Source organism: Cornus florida, unplaced genomic scaffold (assembly GCF_030987335.1).
Source record: "Cornus florida cultivar Cherokee Brave unplaced genomic scaffold, ASM3098733v1 CherokeeBrave_3.0.0_Hap2_Chr03, whole genome shotgun sequence".
NCBI lineage: Eukaryota > Viridiplantae > Streptophyta > Magnoliopsida > Cornales > Cornaceae > Cornus > Cornus florida.
Window position 1 is genome coordinate 5,255,445 of NW_026775573.1, and position 16,371 is coordinate 5,271,815.

Below are 16,371 nucleotides of genomic sequence, written 5' to 3' on the forward strand. Positions count from 1 at the left end.
CCATTTCTCTCTTTCACACAAGGAACCCAGGTCTTTCCCGCCTACTCTGTATCTTTCACTCAACATGAACTACGAGCAGAGACTTATCGCGGCGGCGAAGTACGTCTTCGCCGGCGATTCACGCGCCGGCGACGTGCCGGTCAACTGTGCCGATTTCGGGGTCACTGCGACACTTAAACCCCACCAAGTCGAAGGAGTCTCTTGGCTCATACGGAGATACAATCTCGGCGTCAACGTCATCCTCGGTAAGGTCTCTCTGGAACATCATTTTCTTTACAATCTGTTTGGTTACCGAGAAATCATTGGAAATGAAAAGTAAAATTGGTTTCTGAAAAACCCAATATAGCTAAACGAACAAATTTTGCAAAATAGGTTTAGTGAATTGGTGGTTTATTTTCTTTTGGCTCTTCATTTTTCTCTGAAACCAAACTGAGCATCGTTTAAAATTTTGAGCAGTATGGTTATTATTTGTATACAAGTCTATAATATGAGAATATCCATGGTGATTGTACTGTTTGACTGTATTTGTAGGAGATGAGGTATGATTTCTTTACGAACTGTGAATTTCTGAACTTGATTGGATTCGCACAGTGTAAGAATTTTTCTCACCTGTTGGGTTAATGAGGTAAACCCAATTACTGATGGTTCAATTTTAATGTGCTGAAGCTGTATATTGATTTATATTATTATTTAATAACTGGTCTCCTGGCCTAATGATGAGTTGGGGCCATTACTCTCCACTTTCACCAGGGTTCAAATCCAGTCACCTGTTGTTTGACCACCAAAAGAAGTCATTATTATCTAAGCGTCACTGCAGAGAAGAATTGAATGGGTCGTTAATTTAGTATAACTTCCAGCTGTGTTATTAAATAAAATTATTATTGAATGAGTAATGGTACGAAAATTGATTGGTTTTTTGGGCTACTCAAGTGGATAGAGTTCAACAAGGATTCTTGTCAGCATTTAAAAAGAATAGGTTCTCCCTCCTAGGTGTTTATTTCAAATACAGATTGTCAAGTTTATGTTTTCCTTATTGAATTGTTTGTTCTGACAGTTGCTCCTTGCTTTTAGTGTATTTTTCAGTTAGGTTGCTTTAGTATGTTCAGCTGGAATTTCCGGGATAGATGTTTGTTTCATTTGCTGTCCATATTAATCCTTTTTATGATATTGAAAAACCTGCAATTAATATTTCATACTCGTAAATTAACCCAAGGGGTAGAATGGTTGATGCTTGCTTAGGATATATGTGTAAGACCCTATTTAACACGGCTTTTCTGTGGTGTTCCCAATATTATATTCTTCTTAAGCTTACTCACGAAGCAGAAAACTTGTGCAAATCTCACCCTAGTAAAGCTTTGCTGCAATAGCCCATAAGCCAAAAATGTAAATCCGGAGCTTACAGTGGTGCTAATAAGTGTCAAAGAAATGCTTGTTTGCAATGCACCGGAGCTCACGTTCATTGTGGTTGTAAATGATATGGTTTATTGGCAGATGGGACTGGGGAAGACACTGCAGGCTATCTCTTTCTTGAGCTATTTGAAGGTTTGTCAGATGACACCCGGGCCATTTTGTAAGTAACAAAGCCTTTTTTAATCTATTATGTCAAGCTTGAAGTGTAAATGATGGTTTTTTTTTTATTATTATTATTTTTTTCGTCCCCTTCTTTTGGCATCAATATTGTGCTCTTAGATTTGTTAAATTACATGCAGTGGTTTTATGTCCTCTTAGTGTGACTGATGGTTGGGTGTCAGAGGTAGCCAACTTCACTCCAAAATTAAGAGTCCTTCGTTATGTTGGCGAGAAAGAACTCAGGCGTGACTTACGCAGAAAAATGTCTGAGCACGTAAAAGAGCAGTCCTTACAATCTGATGTACGTTTTGGATGCTGTTGATGTATTTCATTGCAAGATAGAATGTTATTTAAATTGTTTTTACTGGTCTTAGTTTTGTGCCCTTCAAATTTGTGATTTCATCAAACCCTCTAGGACTACCATAGGGTTTGATTTGCTATCTCAGTGTCTGCTATCGGTCTATATGTATATGTTGATGGTTAATTATGTTTTATGCGTTTGCAGGTATCATCATTACCTTTTGATGTGCTATTAACTACGTATGACATAGCATTGATGGATCAGGATTTTCTCTCTCAAATTCCATGGCATTTTGCAATTATAGATGAAGCTCAAAGACTCAAAAATCCTTCCAGCGTATGTGATAAGCCCCTCTAATATGTTCATTATCTCTTATTTCTATACTAGCAACCTGTTTGCTGATTTGCTGCATGGTGGTAATTGAGAAAAACAACTCACTAAATGCTTACAGAACTTCTTACATTTTGGTTTTCCTGGTATTTTTTAAAAATAATTGGATTTCAATGAATTATGCTAAGAATGTGGTTATGATTCTATTATTTAGGAGAATCAGCACACATATATATTGGTAATTTGTCTACCAGAGAAAAATAAATATAAAGTTTTGTCTCCCTTCGATGCGTAATAATGTTTACATGTTTCAGATATGTTGGCTTAAACTACCAGCTACAATTTATTCTTCTTCTTCTTTCTTTCTTTCTTCTTCTTTTTTTTTTTTTTTTTTTTTTTTTTTTTTTAATGATCCTTTGAAGTGCTATACTGATAAAAAATAGGCTAAACCTGAAGAGGTGAATTATGCTTTAGCTAAATTAGTTTCCTTGTTTGCTTTCACTACAGTTTCCTAATTACTAAAAGATTAACAGGTATTGTATAATGTCCTTAGAGAGCGCTTTGTTATGCCAAGACGGTTATTGATGACTGGCACCCCTATTCAGAACAACCTTACTGAACTCTGGGCTTTGATGCATTTTTGTATGCCTTCAATTTTTGGGACATTGGAGCAATTCCTTTCCAAATTTAAGGATGCCGGAAACTCTTTACCAGGTTAATTTTTTACTTGTCATGGATCCATAGTGTGAGCAGAACTCTCTTACGTTCAAAATTCTAGATTTCAGATGCTCTATTATTGCTCTTTATCTTTCCTTACCTCTTCCTTCAAGCATTACCGGAATAGCTAGTTGTTCAATTTGTGTGTATATATATACTTGCAACTTGTGGTAAAAGTTTTCATTTGAGGTCTGTTATTTTTCTATGTTGATGCTCGTTTATCAAATTAAAAGCTGAAAATTGTGCTCATTCTTACAGTTTGTTGTGTACAAATACAGGATCAATAATAGAAAATTATGGGGAAGATACAATAACGCAATAAGAACATGGAGGAAGGGAGGTCAAATTCACTACAAATTTGGTTTACAAGAAATCCACACCTTCTGAGCTCTCACTATGAAAGTTCGAAACCTTACGTTTCTTAACACTATAAAACTACTTTAAGGGCTATTTATACTCACTGAATTTGGTCGGATTGGAAAAAAAGATCCCAATATTAATTCTGGTGTGGAGTGCTACCACCACACCTGCCAAGGGAGCCCCTTGGTGTCCTAGCTGAAAGTTGTTGCAAAGTCCTAAATCCATAGGACCATACCTGAGCAAACATAATACAAGCGCATCTGACAATCGGGCATAATTTTTGAAGATTCACTTTGTCATGCACGCATTATCTTTTGATCTTTTATTGATGGTGTTGTATGTTTTTGGTGGATTGTAGACAAACTCAATTTTATTATAAGCATGACGGCGTAAAGAATATGTCTTTGCTTAAAGCTTAAATAAAATAATCTTAGTATGTGATTGAGTCCTTCATTTTAGTTGTAGTACTCTTTCATTTAAAGCTCCATTGGCCGAGTGTTCTTGTATCATTGCCACTGCACTAAAAGTTTCTTCTTAACCTTTTCTATTTCTTACCACGAGTTATTAGGTTACTCTTATTAATTTTCTTTTCCATTTTATAGGCTTTAAGCAGTGGGACTAAATATCACGTATAAAATGCTATGTAAGCCCTTTTGTTTTCTATAAATTCAGTTCTTGCAGAGATGATATTTGCTCTAATTACACACATGGAATTTAGGAGTTAATTTTGTGTACTACTAATTGGTTTTCACTCTGGAATATATTACAGTCCTCCATTAAAAAAAAAAAAAAAAAAATCAGCTTGAAACTTTTAAGTGCATTTGGTACTGAGGACCTTGATGCGGCATTTGGTTTAGTATAACACTCATTTTGGTTCATCAGAGCTGATGTTTGCTGCATTACAGTATTAGACTGGGAAAATTGAGGACCATTGCTTGACTTGGTTTAGTTCTGGGCAAAAATACAGTTGTTGGCACCATCTTTGTATATGATAATGGTTCAAAATTGTAGAGAGAAGACGATAATGTTCGAAGATATGTCAGATAGAAATGATTCAAATTAATGTACCAAGGCTGTCAGGATAAGGGTCTGATTATGATTAGTAAGATGGTTGTTAAGGCAGTCGCTTCAGGTTTACTTCTCCTTCCTCTAAAATTTTACTGTCTTGGTTCACTATTTCTGAACTTTATCTCTTACTTGTAGCCTGCTAAGAGTTGACTACCTTTTAATGCAAAACAATTGCAATGTTAAGATTTGTGCATTCCAGATCTCCAGCTCAATGGGATTTGGATTGAAATGTTACTGCTGGTGTTTGTAGTGAAAGAAGATGATTTTGTCAAAATAGATGTGTGTGTGTGTGTGTTTGTGTGTATTTGTGTCATATATCTTCTGCCTGGGTTCTGTCTATTTCTAGCTTGATGTTACTATGCACATCATCTGATTGGTTCTTGGATTATTAAATTGCTTGCATTTATTTTAATGTTATTGGGTTAGTTTCCATCTCACTCAGTTAGCATTCTTCTGATAATTGGAACTTCTTTTTGGGAAATTATTAAACTAAAGTGACCTTTTGTTAGCAGTTCACAATGCAGCAAAAGTGAAGGAACAATTTAAAATTTTAAAGTATATATTGGGAGCATTTATGCTTAGAAGAACGAAATCTACGCTCATCAAGTCTGGAACTCTTATGCTGCCGCCTCTTACTGAAATCACTGTGTTCGTTCTTTACCCTGGTTACGTTTTATCTTTTATCTTTTTCTGGCTATCATTCCATTTGAAAAAAGTTGAATATATAACCTCTCACAATTCCTCAAATCAACAGAGTTGGAGCTTGCTTATTTTTTTAACATGTAATTTAAAGCTTTCTTGCAAACATCTCTTACAAAAGTTGTCTTGTTTGTTCACATGGAGTGATGCTGAGATGCTTATAATTATTTTTTTATTTTTTTATGATAGGATGGCACCCTTGGTGGCCCTGCAAAAGAAGGTGTATATGTCAATATTGAGAAAGGAGCTTCCTAAGCTTCTCGCATTATCTTCCGGAGCTTCTAGTCATCAATCCTTACAAAATATTGTATGTTGATATCTTTTCACACTAGCATATTCCTTTATGGGTGTAACTCATCTACTATCATACTGCAGACTTGACTCCCAATTGTTTAAGAAAGTAATTTATTTTTTTATGAGCATGCACCATAAGCCTACTCCTCATCTCAAGTCATCCATGTCCAAATTCTCCTTAATGTATCTCCCACTTTCCCTACCCCAGGAATTTCTTGAGTTGTTAGACTCATCCCATCTCTTGATACTTTTGGAGGGATTGCGATTGATTCTTTGCTCTTTCGCTTTTATGATCCCTTCTCTCTTTGCTTTTGATGAAACGTATTTTAAGTTCTATTCTGGAAAATAAGTAGAAATTAGATCAACACAAACGGAAGTAGAAACTCATCTTTCTCAAGTATGTGATCGCTGATTAAAATTTTAATTAACAAATTTTTTTTCTCTCTTTTTATTTTATTTTTTTTCCAGGTAATACAGCTACGGAAAACATGTAGTCATCCTTATCTTTTCCCTGGTATCGAGCCTGAACCATACGAAGAAGGGGAACACCTGGTTCAGGTAGCCCACCTATTTTGTGCATATTTAAATAATAACAGAATTTCTACAAATAGGGAGTTAAAACTACCTATGAACCAAATATGTGGTTCAAGATTCATCAACATCTTCACCACTCAGAAGAAGAAAAAGAAGGAATATAACATTTTTGCCTGGTTATGCTCCAGTTGCCTACATAATCAAACCTTTGTGTTGCGTGTCTTAGTCTTCTTACCATCTGATTGTGTGTTTTGTTGTTGCATCAAGTTTCTGGCAATCATATGACATTCTCTCCTGTTCATTTGTGATTTCTGTTCAGGCTAGTGGCAAACTTATAATCTTGGACCAACTACTTCAGAAGCTACATGATTCTGGAAATCGTGTTCTTTTGTTTGCTCAGATGACCAATACACTTGACATCTTACAGGTTTTCTTTTGTTTTTCTTTTTCATTTTCCAATTTAAGGTAGAAGCTTTATATCTCTGTGACTGATTATACATGCGTGAACATCTAAATTATTGGCCATTACCTAGAGTTGGCCGTTGCTTATCAGGGTGTTGTGATGATTTGGATACAGACCTGACCTTTGACATATTTTTATAAAGTGGCCGTCCTAAGACTTGTACTCAAGTTTTTATTCTTCAGAGTCTGCACTATTATCATTGCATCAAGTAGTAGGTCGCTTGAGCTTATAATATCATAAAGTTATATAATTTTATGCCATGTAGGATTTTCTGGAATTAAGGAAATATTCTTATGAGCGTCTTGATGGATCAATTCGTGCTGAGGAACGCTTTGCTGCAATAAGAAGTTTTAGCCGACAACCAGTAAAGGGGAATTCATATCTTCAAGCTGATCAGAATGAAGCATTTGTCTTTATGATTTCTACAAGAGCTGGGGGAGTTGGCTTGAATCTCGTGGCTGCTGATACAGTGAGTACTATGGAAATCCAACCAACTATTTCTTTTATAAATTTTACCTCAAATGGCTTTGAAATGTGTGTTTCTGGTTTTTATGGTTCATGCGGAACTTATTCATAGTGTTTGTATTTCATAGGAGCTTAACTTTTTAATTTTCAAGGTAAAAGTCTGAAGATACACTTAGTTAAGAGGTGATATAAAAAATAGTTTGTAAGTATCCAGTGCAATTCGAACTACCAAGAATGCAGATCATCTTTTGGAGTTTTGGTGGAGAATAATGTAGAACCATAAGTATATTGGTAATATAATGAAAAGATAAAGCCTTAAAAGGAGGTTAATAAAATGCAAACATGAAGGTCACATAACTCTATTTTGAAACTGACTTATGCTTTTAGAGATCAAAATATATAACCATAATTATTTGGTTCTAAGAGTTCTTTATTATGTATAATAGCTAGTGCACCATCAATAGATTTCAACTGGCATCAACTTAAAAACCACTAGAAATTTTGATACCCACAGTGTCAATGAATTATTTTTTTAAAAATCATCAAGAGTGTTAAAGTGTATCAAACTAGTGGCAGAGGCACATATAGTCCTGTGGGGGGCTGTTGCCCCCACTGATCCTTTTTTTTTTTTTTTAATTATAATTTTACATGTATATTTTCTTAGAATTGTGATAAAAAGTGTTTAGCCCGGTCAATTTTTCTCTTCTCTATCCCGAATTCTCTATGCGTCTCGTTGTCATGACCACATCAAGTTCATCCCCTCTATTTCAACCATCAATTTAGCAAAAGCGCAGATTAAGAATTATAAAATCTTTTGTCAGTAGATTTCTCGGCTCTAAGCTGCTATGTAAGAAACCACAATCCTCTTTTGTAGCCAATATTGTTCTTTTTGTAAAATAAGATTTTAATTTTTTTTTAAACATTAATAGTTTGTTTATGAATTGCGGCTGAGGAGAGTCAAATAATAGTCTCTAGTTTTATAGGATAATAGGACCACAGAAGGCATGGCTCTATATAGAGTTCAATAGCAGAAAGTGTTAGTTTAGGCAATGCTAAACCTTTTGGATATATAGTGTCATTGAGTTAGTTGTTAACTTATTTGTCAAATAAGTCTTTGAAGAGGCTTCCATCATGACTAGCTAGAACCAACTTCAGAGAAGAATGATATTATTGGCTAGAAATTGTTTAGCAGGAGACTTGAGGTATCTTTTCAAAGTGAAAGATTCTTCAACTGAATGCATCTTTCTTAGATTCAAATGCCCCAGTGCAGGTGGTTCCTGCTTCTTTTGTTTTTATATTAAACTTTGACACTGCTAGAGGTCAACAAAAGAGATCATTGGTTGGAAAGTTCTATAGACCTGCAATGTAAGAGACCAAGTTGATACCCATGAAGTTCTCTTATCCTCTACCAAGTCTTGAGCCCTGTTTTTTGAGTTCAGAACATATTATGTTACCCAAGAAGGAGAAGGAAGCTCGGTAAGTTGATGCCCTTGAAGTTGCTCCCAAGTACAGCATAAGTGCTCTTTATTTTACCCTTTTTTGGTTTCTTTTTCAACAGATGTGTACTTCTATGTTACTTGTGCATTTCTAATGACTTGGTGATAATAATTTATGGTAGGTTATATTTTATGAGCAAGATTGGAATCCCCAAGTGGACAAGCAGGCTCTGCAGCGGGCACATCGGATTGGTCAGATAAATCACGTGTTGTCTATAAACCTAGTCACCGGACGTACTATAGAGGAGGTGAGATCATACATATTTGTTTTTAGAGTTGAAGCTGACTTGTTTACTGTTTGATTTCAATTTTGAAGTAGGTTATCATGCGCAGAGCAGAGAGGAAGTTGCAGCTTAGCCACAATGTCGTAGGAGAGGATGTTACGGACCGTGAAGGAAAGGAAATGGCAGGAGCTGAAGTTGGTGACTTGCGATCTGTCATGTTTGGGTTACATATGTTTGATCCTACAGATGTAGATAATGAAAAATCAGATCAAACTATGCCAGAATTGAATGCTATGGCTGAAAAGGTAATTGAATTACGCCACAAACAGCAATCAAACAAGGATGAAAGGATGTTTGAGATTCATTCAGTGAACCTATTAAATGGAAACGATATTTTGGAAAAGGATCCAGCTTCTGTCACTTCTGATCCTGGTTTTGATGAAGCTTCATATCTCTTGTGGGTAGAAAAGATAAAAGAAGCATCACAGGCTAATGATAATTCTATTGTGGAGTTGGGAAATAGGAGAAGCTTGCCCAAGGAGAAGCATTTAAAAGCTGAGATTGCAAGGAAAGAGGCAGAGGAACAAAAGTTGTCCAAGTGGGAAGCTCTTGGATACCATTCATTATCCCTGCAGGATCCTATATGCCCTGCAGAAACTGATGCGATGTCAGATTCAGGTTCTGTTCATTTTGTTTATGGAGACTGTACACGTCCATCAAAGGTTTGTCCATCAGAGCAAACAGTCATACTCAGGTGAATATTCATTAAGAAAATGCACATGAATCATCTTTCATGACTTTTCTTGTAATACTTCAGGAGAAACAGTTGTAGATGACCTGTTTTCCATTATTAATCATGCTTGCTGATATGTCCTTTGTGGAACACCTGCCTTATTGTTCTCTCTTTTATTGGTGCATTTGCTTTCCTTTTGTTTTTCTTGTTTCGGATCTTTTGAACGTGACCATCTGGTGAATATTACTCAATCTTGTTTTGTTGTCTCTTTACAGGAAATAAATAAATGTTTCATGTTTGTGATTCCTGGAAATAAATTCTTATTACTTGCTGTTGGTCAGTGATTGTTTATCTGTCTCTTTGCAAGATAGAAATAAATAATTATATTCATAGGCCCATAGTTTGATGGTTGCTTTTGCTGAAGAAATTAAAAATTTTGTCATGCACCATAAATGAAGATTATACCTCATTGCTATCATTCTATGCTGTTCAAGTACTTGGTTCATCTCCATCCAAACTATATTTTTATTTGTAAGGGCCACTGTGTTGCTCTTTAACAGTTATAGAATGCTGAGATCAGTTGAGTGGTGATATTGTTTGGTCTATCATGTAGCATGACGACGTTGTTCATGTCTGAATGCCGCTACTTTGGGCAAAAGTAATGTTAAAGGTTAGGTCTATGTCCAGTTTTCCCCCGACAACAACCAACGTATGTGGGACCAACATTTGGTAGTGTCAAAATTTTTTAATTACTTTTTAATGCAGTCATTACATATTGGGATATAACATTAGAGAGCCTTATTTGTTGGGTTTCGTTTTCCTAGTTCACATTAGTGTGCTCTCGCGAGTATATGTAAAGGCTTATCATTTTAGGGTTTAATATGTATGTAGTGACATGACTCATTAGTTAGTGTAGTTGGTCCTCTATCTCAATTTTCTATTTAATTGTCATCATGAATGCTGTGTGGTGGCTAGGCTTGATGAGCAACATTCTATGCTATCTTTATGAGTTTTTAACATTATAGAGGGAAAACCCTCTAGAAGATAAATGGAATCAAGGGGGTTGATTCCCACATTTGAGAACCGAGTTTGGTGGTGCCTAATCTTGTGAATTCTAATATCAATTGTTATCGATGATGGTCAATATGGTCTTATTAATATATAATGTACTTGATGAATCATGACTATCTGCTGTAGAAATGGAGAGGAAAGATTTTGCTAATGAACCACATTTTCTTTTGTGGGCTTCATTCAGAATTGTATTTGCATTTCTTTATAGCATCTTCACAATTATTGCTTATTCCCCTTGGCAAGTCACCCTGTCTAGTGGATATTTTCCCCACGGTCTACCTATTTATTTGAATAGACCATGAGCCATGTTTCTTTGGCTGCCGTGTAATTGATTGAACTAAATTTATTACTCCTTTGATGAGCCATCCACTTCACTTTTTATTTTTTAAAAATTCATTCTTACCGACATGTTTCTTTGCAGCTGTGTTGATGACTCTGGAAACTGGGGCAACGGAGGTATGTTTGATGCATTGGCCAAACTTTCAGCAAGTATTCCTAGTGCGTATCAACGAGCATCTGAATTTGGAGACCTCCATCTGGGTGATCTCCATCTTATAGAAATCAATGGTTAGCCCCTGTTTCTTACCATACCTTTTTTTTTTTATAATAAATTTGTTTCTTACTTTTTTACATTCAAGATTTTTATACTTTTTTCCAGAATTGGTGACGCGCGCACACACATGAATACCGACACCATTAGTTTTTACCAAACAACTAGGGGTTCTTTCATCTTTTAACCCCACAAGCAAACTGGGGTACCAACAGATACCAGTGAAGAAATTGACAATACTCGATGAGAATATAAATTTCATATGCCATTAGTTATTTGCGAATTTTGCATCCCTTTTCACGAGTCCATTATTATTATCATTATCATCATCATCATCATTATTTATTTATTTATTTATTTTGTCGGCCACGGTGGTGTTGGGCCTCTTAGAGCACCCCATAATCCACCAGCGGGCACATCTAGTCCCCTCGTCCCTCATGCGCAGGGAATTACTGGAACAATATCGGGGGTGGCCCCAAGGGAATTCAAACTCCCAACCTCCATGGTGTGAGTTGACAGCCCTACACTAGGCTATCCCCTTGGGGCATTTATGAGGCCATTATATATGTAACCTAATTTTCTTGTATCTCATTTTCTCGTGAGCTAATTGAAGTAACTGTTGAAAGAATTAGTACAAACAGTTGTGCCAATGTGATGAATAAATGCTTTGCGTTCTGTGAATAGTTTTATTTTCGGTATTGTTTTAGCATTTAAGAGCTGTGTATATTTACTTTTAGTTCTTTAGTTTATTTTCCTGAATGTCACCTTCAAATCCAATTGTTGCTATGCAGAGGACCTTGATGAACACATTAAGGATATTAATGCTCGTCAGTGGGTGGCTTTGGCTGTTGTACAATCGTACAATCCTAGGCGTAAAGTCCCTCGCAGCAATATCTCTATTCCTGATTTGGAGCGCTGCATATTGAAAGCATCATTCTCGGCTGCTCAAAATTCTGGTATCTATATTTGACAATTTTTTTTTCCCTAGTTGGTATTCACACACACATGCCTCCACTGAGACTCGAACTCCTGACCTCTCTTTGAGAAGTAGGGGCTTGGTACCGTTAAGCTACTGGCCTATTGGTCCATATTTGACAATTCTATATAAGTTTCTAGCATTTTCACTATACAATTATTCTAAAAAGACATTTTTTATGTTAGTTTCCTTATTTTGATATGTAAGATTTTCGAGTTAGCTAATGTAGATTCTCTAAATTTACTGTGTTTTACTGTTTTGTGGGTCCTAGTGTTGATTTCTGAGACAGTGACACTATGTTTTCAGTAGGAAAATGATTTTTAGACCGAGTAGTTGCAGTGAACTGCAAGACCTACTGCTTTTAATTGGTCATCTATGGTAGAAATAAAGGAGTGGGACCCTCCATTTGGTTGTAATTTGCATAAATAACCCATCAAAACCATTCGGTTAGGCAATTTACTGCAACTCTTCGGCCTAAGCATCATTACTCTTTTCAGTATCATAGTTCCATTTAATGTGTTTTTACTGCCTAATTTGACGGTTCAGCATCAACTTTCAATACTTAATCTGATGCTAATGTATGGATGCAATATATGCAATAGAAACATAAAGGTAGGAGTCTATGTATTTGCAGTGAATTGCAAGATCTACTACTTTTAATTGGTCATCTATGGTAGAAATAAGGGAGTGAGACCCTCCACTTGCTTGTAATTTGCATAAATAACCCATCAAAACCATTCGGTTAGGCATTTCACTGCAACTCTTCGGCCTGAGCAGCATTACTCTTTTTAGTATCATAGTTCCATTTAATGTGTTTTTACTGCGTAATTTGATGGTTCAGCATCAACTTTCAATATTTAATCTGATGCTACTGTACGGATGCAATATATGCAATTGAACTCTTCATTCATATAGAAACAGAAAGGTAGGATTTTATGTATTTGCATGGTCTTCATTATTGCACAGAAGAATTATGGAGACATTCCCATTGATCATTATTTAATGAACAAGACCATTTTTTGTCATGAATTTTGTCTACATTTGCAATCATCTTATACGCCTTTCATCCCCATAATCTTTGATAGCTTCAATCCACATGCCACGAATCGGGTATCAAGATGGATCAAATCGCTCAGAATGGTATACTGTTGAACGTCTTTTACGCAAGTATGCTGCTATGTATGGCATCAAGATTTTTGTGTACATCTCTCTCTCTCTCTCTCTCTCTCGCTCTCCAAACGCACATGTAATATCACCTCTCAAATATTTACTAACAAGTTCTAATAATATTCTGCAGCTATTATTTCCGACGTTCATCTTGAGGCTGGACAGATCTTCCTGTGAGATATCCTTGGTGCTGATGTCCTTTTATGAAACTGACTGTTGTGACTTCGTTGTTGGCTTGCTTTTGTATACCATTTGAGGATTTATTTTTATTTTTCCCTTGTCTTGAAGCAGTTTCTCTATGGATGCATTTTTTCTTGTACATATTTTTTTAAAAAATGTGTTCTCCAATGGGTTAGTACGAAAGTTGTGTCTTGGTCCGAGTGGGGATGGCAGTTCTCTTCTACATGTCCATGGAGTTTTGAAAAATCCGAACATTTCCGAGATAGATAGAGAGGTAGGAATTTATTGAACGAACCACATTCCTACAGTGATGAATATGGGCGCAATTGAAATTCCCTGGGAGTTACACATTTGTGTGATTAAGCCTGATTTTATCTTAGAAAATTAATTGTAAATTAAATTAATCAGAATATCGTCTCACTAGTTCTAAATAGGCTTAATTAGTTCAGCCTAGGTACTATCAAATGATAGGATGGACCATGATAATGACATGAAGGGCAATTTAGATACACTTCAACCTAAAAGTGATGTACAATTGTTTTGTGGCCTTTGGGTACCCTGGCAAATCCAACTGTTTGGAAGGAAAGGATGGTAAGTTGGAATTGGGTACTCTCTCTCAGCTAAGAAACCCATTTAAAGAAAGGAAAAGATTGTTGCTCTTTAAGACCTTCACACTTCCAGCCCCAAGAACCAAAAAGAAAACCAGAACTAATAAAGTACGCATATCTTACTTTTCATGCTACTCATCCCTCGACACCAACCTCTCTCCAAGAATGAGCCAAGCTTCCCTTTATATTCATCTGAGCTATGATAGCTCTATGCCAAGTGTTCACCAAACCAAAGTTTAATTACTTCTTGCTAATCAAGCTATGTCGACCAGCAACAACAATGGCGTCTCTAAGCACAATCCTTCAGTAGCTAAGCGCCTTCCGACGCCAGGAATGGCCACAATCCTTGCCATGGGCAAAGCCTTCCCTAGCCAACTCATTCCCCAGGAATGCTTGGTGGAGGGCTACATTCGTGACACAAAGTGCGACGACTTGGCTATTAAGGAGAAATTGGAGCGTTTGTGTAAGAAAACTATATTCACATCATTTAACGGCAGACAGTTTACACTTATTTATGCGCGTGCAGTCGACTAACCATATATGTCAATTTTTTTGTATTTTGCTAGGTAAAACCACTACTGTGAAGACAAGGTACACAGTCATGTCGAAGGAAATATTGGACAAGTATCCAGAGCTAGCAACGGAAGGGTCGCCAACGATCAAGCAGAGGCTCGACATAGCCAACCCGGCAGTGGTGGAGATGGCAATGGAAGCAAGCCAAGCTTGCATCAAGGAATGGGGAAGGCCAGTAGGAGACATCACCCACATTGTCTACGTTTCCTCGAGTGAGATCCGCTTGCCTGGCGGTGACCTCTACCTTGCAAGCCAGCTCGGGCTGAGGAACGACGTTGGCCGCGTAATGCTCTACTTCCTGGGCTGCTATGGAGGTGTCACTGGCCTCAGAGTCGCCAAGGACATAGCTGAGAACAACCCGGGAAGCCGGGTTCTCCTAACAACTTCCGAAACCACCATCCTTGGCTTTAGGCCACCAAACAATGCCCGGCCTTATGACCTGGTGGGGGCTGCTCTCTTCGGTGATGGTGCTGGTGCTGTGATCATTGGCTCTGATCCGATAACCGGGACGGAATCGCCCTTCATGGAGCTGAACTACGCAGTCCAGCAGTTCCTCCCCGGGACACAGAATGTGATCGATGGACGGATTTCGGAAGAGGGTATCAATTTCAAGCTGGGGAGAGACCTCCCACAGAAGATCGAGGACAACATAGAGGAGTTCTGCAAGAAGCTGATGGCAAAGGGTGGTTTGAAGGAGTTCAATGACATGTTTTGGGCGGTTCATCCGGGTGGACCGGCGATTCTGAACCGGTTGGAGAAGAAACTGGAGCTGAAAACAGAGAAACTGGAGTGCAGTAGGAGGGCATTGATGGACTTTGGGAATGTGAGCAGCAACACCATCTTCTATGTGATGGAATATATGAGGGAGAAGTTGAAGAAAGAGGGTGGTGAAGGTGAAGAATGGGGACTTGCTTTGGCATTTGGACCTGGGATTACTTTTGAAGGCATTCTCATTCGTAGCCTAATTTAGATTGAAGCAATGTTGCATTTGATGTTAGTGAAAGAAGTGGGGTTAAAGAAATTTATGCTATGACAAAGCTTTGAACTTTTCTGCAATGAAGAAAGCATTATTATATACCTAGTTTCTGGTTTTAACCTTTTTTTTATATTTTATTTTTCATTTAAATACTAGCTTGAGCAAGGAAATGCAAAAGTTACACCATTTTTTTTTTTTTTTTCCTTTTATTTATGTTTTCTGATTATTCTTTTAACCTATATCATTAAGATAATTCATACGTGTGAATGGGTGATGAAATTAATGGGAGGACAAGCTTACAAGCATCAAATAGTTCAGGGGTTTTTTTTTTTTTTTTTTTTTTTTTGGTAAATTACACTTACCTTTCTTGATGTTTGGACAAATCTCATATGGGTAGAAAGTTAAAATTTATTACTCTGACTTCCCTTAAGATTATAAAAAGTTAATTATACCTTTATATGTAATATATTTTTATAATAAAAAATATAAAATCTAAAGAAATTAATTTTCTTTCTCATCTCTCTTGTTACTTTCTCTCTCCTCTCCACCACCGTTACCCCTCCTAAAAAAAATATTGTAAATAAAAAAAAAAAAGTGTAAGGGCAACTTGATCATTTTATAAATATTTTTTATAAATTTTGATAGAAAGAGGATTGTTGAGCATACACCCAGAGCTCAAGGGAGGTCAAAGCAATAATCCTGAAATGACTTGTGTCAGGTGTAATTTACCTTTTTTTTTTCTTTTTTCTTTGGCACTTTATGGACTAAGGCGGCTAAGGCCTATGGCCCAATGAGCAGTGAGTGTGAGAAGGCCACCTCAAACACACCCACCTGTGTGTAAGGCCTATGGCCCAATGCGCAGTGAGTGTGAGAAGGCCACGTCAAACACACCCACCTGTGTGTATTGGAGCCTACCGACTCGGCTTGAATTGTAGGGCATTTCAAAATTCCCGATTAATTCCTCCTTTTACAACATTAATTAATTTCCAAGGTTTTTTCAAATTTCAACATTCGAAA

The 16,371-nt window shown here is 36.9% G+C and overlaps 2 protein-coding genes across 3 annotated transcripts; both read left to right on the forward strand.

The window, feature by feature from the left end:
* The first annotated feature begins 8 nt into the window (after positions 1-8).
* LOC132299161 (probable helicase CHR10) lies at positions 9-13,380 on the forward strand. 2 transcript variants are annotated; one of them, XM_059795639.1, is made up of 17 exons: positions 9-245; positions 532-539; positions 1,492-1,570; positions 1,710-1,870; positions 2,075-2,206; positions 2,734-2,914; positions 4,858-4,993; positions 5,234-5,351; positions 5,807-5,896; positions 6,192-6,299; positions 6,601-6,804; positions 8,419-8,544; positions 8,616-9,274; positions 10,746-10,891; positions 11,666-11,830; positions 12,936-13,050; positions 13,148-13,380. In XM_059795639.1, the coding sequence occupies exons 1-17, from the start codon at positions 65-67 to the stop codon at positions 13,170-13,172; spliced, it is 2,634 nt and encodes an 877-aa protein (XP_059651622.1). In that variant the 5' UTR covers positions 9-64; the 3' UTR covers positions 13,173-13,380. The 2 variants fall into 2 exon arrangements, with proteins under 2 accessions (XP_059651622.1, XP_059651621.1); XM_059795638.1 differs by lacking the exons at positions 9-245; positions 532-539 and having other exon boundaries at positions 1,394-1,570; positions 12,936-13,029.
* A 131-nt stretch (positions 13,381-13,511) lies between these two features.
* On the forward strand, positions 13,512-16,131 carry LOC132299164 (type III polyketide synthase A-like). The gene is made up of 2 exons (XM_059795642.1): positions 13,512-14,268; positions 14,372-16,131. The coding sequence occupies exons 1-2, from the start codon at positions 14,067-14,069 to the stop codon at positions 15,346-15,348; spliced, it is 1,179 nt and encodes a 392-aa protein (XP_059651625.1). The 5' UTR covers positions 13,512-14,066; the 3' UTR covers positions 15,349-16,131.
* Positions 16,132-16,371: the final 240 nt, after the last annotated feature.

Excerpts from the sequence above, each read along its gene's own strand:
- LOC132299161 (XM_059795639.1), top strand. The coding sequence starts at position 65 with ATGAACTACGAGCAGAGACTTATCGCGGCGGCGAAGTACGTCTTCGCC. Across the intron at positions 1,871-2,074 it reads AGCAGTCCTTACAATCTGAT|GTATCATCATTACCTTTTGA; the intron begins GTACGTTTTGGA and ends ATGCGTTTGCAG. Across the intron at positions 11,831-12,935 it reads CTCGGCTGCTCAAAATTCTG|CTTCAATCCACATGCCACGA; the intron begins GTATCTATATTT and ends AATCTTTGATAG.
- LOC132299164 (XM_059795642.1), top strand. The coding sequence starts at position 14,067 with ATGTCGACCAGCAACAACAATGGCGTCTCTAAGCACAATCCTTCAGTA. Across the intron at positions 14,269-14,371 it reads GGAGAAATTGGAGCGTTTGT|GTAAAACCACTACTGTGAAG; the intron begins GTAAGAAAACTA and ends GTATTTTGCTAG.